The 8,322-nt window shown below is 35.1% G+C and overlaps 1 protein-coding gene across 1 annotated transcript in view; it reads left to right on the top strand.

Moving 5' to 3' along the window:
* The window catches only part of LOC107617735 (presequence protease 1, chloroplastic/mitochondrial), a gene marked incomplete in the record, with an annotated part of 9,312 nt that continues 7,802 nt past the window's right edge, over positions 6,813–8,322 (top strand). The window contains 4 exon segments of the mRNA XM_016319579.2: positions 6,813–7,200; positions 7,302–7,485; positions 7,983–8,157; positions 8,260–8,322. Coding sequence (XP_016175065.1) covers positions 6,909–7,200; positions 7,302–7,485; positions 7,983–8,157; positions 8,260–8,322 — 714 coding nt within the window.

The following is an 8,322-nucleotide window of genomic DNA, read 5'->3' as shown; positions in this document are numbered from 1 at the left end:
TTTAGTTTCGCATGAACAAATCTTTTTGGTAATTAAATCTAACCAAGTTAGCTTAATAATTTATTGGCCCAGCAAATTACGCACTTATTTTTCTTCTTCTTCTGTGTTTTTTTTTCAATAATTATTTCTTTTTTTTTTCTCTTTCTTTTCTCGTTTTTCTTCTGAGAGGTTGAGGAAAAAGAGGAGTATTTTGAGAAAAGAAATAAAATAAAAAAATACATAAATTTTTAGTTGCATAATGTAAAAATTGTATATTGTGATTTATGCACAATGTATAATCTAATCGAATTTAGTAGATATTACTAGAGATTCGAACTTTAGACCTTTAGATGAAGATGAGAAAATTATATCATTTGAGTTATAGTTTATGGGTAATGCTACGGTGAGGAAAGTGATTTTTTTTCTCACCTGCTGAAATGTGTTGGAGGAAGGAGAAAGAAACACGTGGAATGTTGGTTCTTCCTTATCCGGCAATTACTATCATATTTGCAGAGTGATATGAAATGCAGACAAGATTGTAGTTTATTAATTGGAGTTAGCTTTGTATATAATAATAATTCTTGGGCTCATTTTTTAATAAAAAATGATATTGGTTTCAAAATTTTATGGGATTTATCATGATAATAAATAGAACAACAAAAATAGTAGATAAAAAATATGAGAGTTTTTTATTCAACAAAAAAAATAAGCTCCCACACATTCACAACAAAAAAAAGAAAAAAAATTAGCTTTTATAACCCACATTACATATCACTCTGCAAATGCCACAGCATTTGCTGAACAATGGCTGACCAACATTCCACGTGTTCTCTTCTCCTTTCTTCAACACATTTCAGCAGCTGAGGAAAAAAATTACTTTATTCACTATAGCATTGGCCATAGTTTATTGGCAATAAAAATGTTCTACTTTGTAAAGAAATATAAGTGAAATAATACTCTTGTCAATAATTTTTTGTTGTTGACCGCACATGCACTTTTAGACTTTAAAATTATAAATGATTAAACGTGTTTTTTTATCTTCATTGTGCCTCATGGTAACTCGTCTTAGGATGTAGCAATTTAGTGTTTTTTGCATTCATCTTACTAAATTGTGATGGGGTTAAAATTTACTGATCCAATCCCTACATTTATTAAAATTACAATTCAAAGATGAAAATATTATTCTAAAAATTGGATCCTCAAATTAATTAAGTGGGGGTGAATCTCCAATACTTCAGGAGATTGATACTATAATACATTTGTTTATCCTTATCACCCTATCAATCATCTTATCGGATGAGATTTAAAGGATTTGAGCAAAACTTGGTATTATAAGATCGAATCCCTTTTTCACTATGAGAAATTTCCGTGGATCCTATCTGTGCCATATTCTGATGAGCAGGATCCACCGAAGACAGAGGCAAGCCTAGAGCATACTAAATGACACTGGATAAGGAAGAAGGAAATAACACTAGCTAAGTTTTCAAAGAGAGAAAAGAGATTTAGAACATTTTGAAAAAGTGGATATATTACAATGTTCATTGAGATCTGATTACAACTAGGGTGAGTTCCTCCTTTTTATAGAGGTCTCTGGATGACAGCAATATCTTACAAAATTTAAACAAGCCTATTATACAATGCCAGCTAGAAGATAAGGATAAGCCTTATCTTTTCCTGCTTTTACCTAGACAAGTGATAGAAATCACTTTATTTTAGTGCGCTTAATAATTATACATAGTGGGGACATTTGCTTTAATAAATGGACGGTTTAAAATAGTCTTCTAGAAGGGTCCCATCACCATCTAAAAAAGATGACGTATCATCACAGGCTAAGTTGACAGCTCTAAGATCCATATACGGGTCCTGTAAATAGGTAAGCGGGTCTATGGTATTCTCTTCATTAGGATCTTGGGCATCTTGTAGATATGGGTCATATGGGTCTGAGTATGGGCATTCAATGTCATTGGGTATCCCTGCATCAATTCTGGTTGGGATTGGTGGTAAGGCGTATACTCTACCACTTAGATCTTCAGAATTCAGATATTCATCAAAATTGCTACTTGTTGTTGGGATACGTCTGGACGTGCTAGGCTGACCAGAAAAATTTTGCTCTGTTCTTGGAGTGTAAAAAGAGTATTGTCCAAGTTGATTAATTATTCCTGAGGTTATGAATCTGGACTGAAACTCTTGGGGTGTAATTGGCAGAACATCCGTTCTAAATGAGAGTCCTTCGACTACATCTCTTTCTCCATATAATCCAGGTTGCCAGAGTTGACAAAAGATATTTGGCCAAGGCACTCAAAACTGTCTTTTCATCTGTAAGCTATATAGTAGAGTATCCAAAGATATCAATCATGTTCATGGTGTGTGAGTTACCACCAGTGAAGTAACTCCTCTGTAAGGTGACAAAACAACAGAATTTCCGTTTTGCCTAGGAAGGTTTGTCCTATAGTTGATGTCGGTCAAGCATGTTATATAACATTCCTCTCCATGCATCAAGTGGAGCATACATAGAGAATAATCGAACTAAATGGAATTGTGCTTGAGTGCTGTTACACAAGATATGGTATATGGGGAAGATTGGCACTATGATGACATATGTGTATATGGAAGATAGAGCCCAAATATACCACATTATTTCTTCTGGTATAGGTCCTTGGATTATTGGGATAGTGCAAAAAGGAGTATCCATGTTGAAGTACCTTGGGTTCGGATGAATTTGGGTTATGACAAGAAGCTGGTATAGCTAGTAGAACAGGATTTGTCTGGTTAGGCAGTCTATTTAAAACTCTGTTTGGGATCTTGCCTTGAGGGGAAAAGGGGCAATCTTTCTTCTATATGGGCTTCTGTGAAGCGGACAATCAGGAAATGGAATGGTGTATGAAGAATTTTGTGTACTCATGGTGCAAATATAAAGGATTGGTTTTGGGATTGGTTCTTTGGTAGGCCTAGACAGAAAATCAGCCAAGTATGTTTTGATGTCCCTTTATGTGTTTCACCTCAATTTTATAACGGAAAAACTAGTCTTTCCATCACAAAAGTTGAGAGTCTGGCAGAATCCTTTTCTTGATTTTCAGCATTGATGGGAAAGAGGTGTTATCCATCTCTATAGTGAAATGATATGAACTGAGGTGGAAATTGAATTTTTTTTATCCCGCGTTTGACTGTAAGGATTTCTTTGTAAGTGGCATGGTAGTGCTTTTCTAATTCTTTGAACGGTCCATTAGCATGCGCACAATAGTGTCTTATCCCATCAATATCTTCAAGTAACACAGCTCCCCAGAATTCATCACTAGCATATGTCTGTAATATCCTTTTTCCTGTGCTAGAAATCTTTAGAGGAGGGAGTCTTGTGCTATCTTCTTTAGGGTTTTGACAGTTGTGGTTTATTCAAATCCCATGGTGGAAATTTTTTTCAAGAGTTTTGACAGTTGGCTGGTGTGTCTGGTTACATCTGGAATAAAGTCTCTGATGTAGTTTACAATTCCCAAGAATTGTTGAACTTGTTTGACTGTCATATTTTCGTCAGGGAAATGAATTAATTCTTTGGCAATATGATTCCCTGGTTGAAAAAATTCATTTTCGAAGACCATCTCGATTTTTGTTTTAGCAAGGGAGCTTTTTTCTTATGATAGAATGATTCTCCGATCTTTAATGATTTGAGTGAATTGGGCCAGAAGAGCCTTATGGGCTTCATTGTCCTTTGAGAACAGTAGGATGTCATCGATGTAAATGAGTGTGGAATGTAAAATAGGCTCAAAGATTTTTATCATTATTTTTTGGAAGAGAGATGGGGCCACTTTGAATCCAAATGGCATAACTGTCCACTGATATTGGGCTTCAGGAATACAAAAGATTGTTTTGTATCTATCTAGATAGAGCCCTAATTGCCAAAAACCACCCTTTAGATCAAACTTGCTGAATATTTTTGCTCCACTTAGCCTTTGTGTAATAACTGGGATTCTTGGTAGAGGGAATTTGTCATTTTACAAAAAGACATTGAGTGCCTTGTAGTCAATAACAAGTCTCTTTTTTTTTTCTCTATTTTGTTCGGCCCTTTTTTCAACATAAAAGGCTTGACATGCCCAATTAGAATTGGTTGGTTCAATGAGTCATTGGACAAGAAGAGCTGCACATTCAGCTTTTGCCAGTTTGAGATCTTCAGGATTCATCCTAGAGTGTGTGGCCCTTATTGGGTTAATGTCTTCATTCTTTTTAAAAGGAAGATGAACATAAAAATCTGGATTTTTTCACAAAAGGTGCAGGGTGGTTGAATTGATCATGACTGTCATAACAAGCATTAAGGAGTTGTTGCTGGACCTCCTTGTATTCATCTGGAACTTCATGGATTTCAAGAATGCTTTGTATTCCTGTGTAAGGTAAGAATTGCCCTTTGTAACTTAGGCCAATGGGTTTAATATGTAGTCCATGGGTTTGGAAAAAGGGATCGATCCAAACAGGACATCTTTATCTGGGAGATAACTCTCCAATACCCTGAGATGAATAACGTCGTCCTTGAGGAGAGACAAATTTTTTGGTGTTGACTTGTCTGGCTAAATGATAAGTGAATTTTAAGATGGATTCATAATTTGGAGTTTCAGGTGGTGAATAGGCTGGGGGAAATAGGACAGATGAATAAGATAGATATGGTTTAGGGTACATGGATAATGGATCTATAGCCAATGCCTAAGGTACAGCTGCTTTATCTCTATCCATCTCAATCTGGCGGAGTTGGGCCCTAACTTGGTCCAGTTCTCTACTTTTCTCGTGAAACTCTGGGGAAAAATACCTATTGATAATATAGGTTTTGAGTTCTTGGTCAAGCTGAAAGGCTTGTGTAGAGAGCCGATTTCTGAGCTCAGCAACTTTTTCTACAATAGAATCTATTTGTGCTAAAAGACCTTCAGTTTTTTCTACAAGAGCATCAAGGGTATGGTCTATACGGAGTAATACTTTATTTTGACTGACTACATTATCCGTGTGCCAATTGAGGACTTTTTCTTGAGGAGTAGTTGCTTGATGTCCATGTGGAATAATCCCTTGGGGAATTATATAAGGTCTTCTAAGTGATTTTCTTTTTATCAGTCTAAATCACTAAAGGTGAGAATTCTTCCTCATAAGATTTGAGGGTTGTAATGCATGGAACTGTTTTGACTGATTGATAAGGATAATTTGTGGGATCTTTTTGGGATAGTTTCTTCTTCCTGAGCTTTGGCGTCATTTCTGCATCATCATGGGCTTAGATCTCTTGTATGAGCAAAGGGCTTACTATGATTTTTTTTTTCTTTTTTTGTTCCTCCGATGCTTATCATAATCTTCATCATCAGTGTCACTCCATTAGTCAATACAATCACAGCCTGATTCACACATTAAGGGATTAACATCCCAAATGAAGTGGTCATTTATATGAGAAACATAGACATGTTTTTCATTTTCATAGAAATGTACTGGTGGATCATTTTGATCGTGAGTATAGTTTACACTCGAACATGAGAGATCATATTGATCCTTTTAAAAGATGGTCCTCGCAGAGGAGTTTGCTTGATTACTCCTGGTTTCTGAAAAGTAGTAGTCACCGTCCTATCACTATTGTGAGTAATGATTGGAAGTGCTATAGTATGACTATCAACTTGTTCCTTAGGGAAGGCTTTCTCATAATCGGTAATCCATTTCAATGGAATGATAGAAAAGAGCTCTTCAATGGTAATCATCCTTGGAATGTTTACGATTGTTGGTCCTCTGGCATTATCAGTGAATATGAATAATGCTTCTCCTGTAGTGTTTAGGAGATTGAGATCAAGAGCATGATCTTGAACTCTGTAAAGAACTTGATGATGCAATGTGGTCTGTTCATCATTAGAGTCTTGAATTATCCCAACTAACTATATTTAGATTTTTAGTCTATGAGGTATCATTGGGTCGGATAACCTCAGCGTGAAATTAGGAGCTATAGTAAGGATGACACTTCCGTTTGAGAGTGTAGTGACTAATGCTCCAATCAAGGTATGTTGGTATTATTTGGTAATATAAACAATCGATTGAATTATAAAAAACTCACATTCTAGTCATCGTTCAATCGATTGGGTAATATGACCAATTGATTGATTTTTGCAAAAACCATACTGCCTAACAACTTTCAATCGATTGTTTTGTGGTAACATGAAGTCCAATCGATTGAGTTATGGGAAACCTGAAATTCAATCGATTGTTTTGTTAATCCAATCGATTGATTTTCTAAGAAACACGATTTCAAAATCCTCGACGGATGTAATGGATCAAAAATAAACTTTTAATCGATTGGAATTGCAAAAAAGTTATTACGATCGATGGAAAATCTAATTTGTTATTATTATTATTTTTTATTATTAATAAACATAATAGATGAATGATAAAATAATAATTTATAAATAAAAAATAATTTTTATAATTAAATAAAATATATAGAATTAATTTTTAATTAAAATTAAATAAGGACTATTTAACAATTATTAAAAAACTTAAAAAACATATTTTGTTATGGGACCATTTAATGGTCTAAACGTTCTCGGACCATCGAATCCTTTGCTATAAAAGTGGTTGTTGTTTGTCTGATTTAAAAAAGAGAAGAAAAAAAATTATTCAATAATTTTTTGTTATGTTAACCTTTGCCATGGCAACTTATTCGTATATGACATACCATATTATAATTTTCCAATATTATTAACAGGAAAATGGAATCTGATCTTTAAAATGCTTTTCTTATGTTTTTAAATTTTTGTGGCTTACTTATTATCATTTAAGATATTTTTATCAACTACGTAAACTTTTAGCACCATTTTACTAGTTTACATTTTCTATTTTTAAAGATCATTTGGGTTTTGGGATGGTTAACGATTTTTTTCAGGTAGTAGGCAAGTAGCAGATAACATAGTAGGTTTCGGCGTTTGGCAATGGAAAGGGCCGCGATTGTTCGTTCTCTATCGTGCACTTCTATGGCTTGCGGCAGATACCTCTTATCCCGCTCCTGCAGAACTTCTGTTTCTTCATCCATCCTCTTCCCCTCAACGCCAAAGCCAAAGCTATCGTTATCGCCATCCCCAACTGTAAGACACTCTTTGCAACGCCGCCACTGGAGATTTGCCCCCTCGCCTTACTTGAGCAGCAGGAAGCACTTCTCGTTGCTGTCTCCTAGAGCAGTTGCATCCCCTTCTATTCAATCATCTCCTTCTTCTCCTTCTCCAGGTATGTTACGTTACGGTATTGGAACTGTTTAATTAGTAATACTTTTCTATATCTTGTTTCCAGTTAGTTAATTTTATTATTTTCTTGGATGCACTGTGCAGAGTTTCCTCATGTAAAGGACGAAGTTGCCCTTGAGTTGGGGTTTGAGAAAGTTTCCGAGGAATTCATTCCAGAATGCAAATCTAAAGCAGTGCTTTTCCGGCACAGGAAGACTGGGGCAGAGGTCATGTCTGTTTCCAATCACGATGAGAATAAAGTATTTGGTATTGTTTTTCGCACTCCTCCGTAAGTGCTCTGTTTCTCTATCAAAGAATATTTACTCTTCAGCACTCCATACAGCCTATTCTGTTCACTACCTAGCTATCACATTTTTCTTGTTAGAAGCAATTACTTAATGAAGATGTATAGGGAATCAACTTTTAGTTAGCCAACATTACCCATCTTTACTGTTTAACTTTACTCCATACAGCCTATTCTGTTCAGTGTTCACAACCTAGCTATCACATTTTCCTGTTAGAAGCAATTACTTAACGACAATGTATGGGAACCAACTTTTAGATAGCCAACATTAGCCCGTTTTAGTGTTTAGGTTTATAATTTTTGATTTAGGATTAAAGGTTTATGATTTAGGGTCTATAATAGAATTTAAAATAAAAAGTTGGTTGATATTAGCTGAAAAAAGTTTGTTATCTAACATTACTCTTAATTAAATATTATGTCGGAGCATTGTCTTCCTTAATTGAAACTTCAATCACCAAATTATTGACTATTTTCTAATGCAGGAAAGATTCTACTGGTATTCCTCACATCTTGGAGCATAGTGTATTATGTGGATCAAGAAAATATCCTTTAAAAGAACCATTTGTTGAATTATTGAAAGGAAGCTTGCACACTTTCCTCAATGCATTCACATATCCTGATAGGACATGTTACCCGGTTGCTTCCACAAATACTAAGGTAACCAACTCTATGACATTATCAGTTTAACTTTACCCTTTCATTCTTGAATCTAATAATTGGGACTGAGATGAGCTGCAAGATTGGTATCTTTCTGAACAGGATTTCTATAATTTGGTTGATGTCTACCTAGATGCGGTTTTCTTTCCTAGATGTGTGGAGGAC

Source organism: Arachis ipaensis, chromosome B09, assembly GCF_000816755.2.
Source record: "Arachis ipaensis cultivar K30076 chromosome B09, Araip1.1, whole genome shotgun sequence".
NCBI classification, from domain to species: Eukaryota; Viridiplantae; Streptophyta; class Magnoliopsida; order Fabales; family Fabaceae; genus Arachis; species Arachis ipaensis.
Note: the sequence above shows the minus strand (reverse complement) of the source record. Positions and strands in the feature narration are given on the sequence as shown.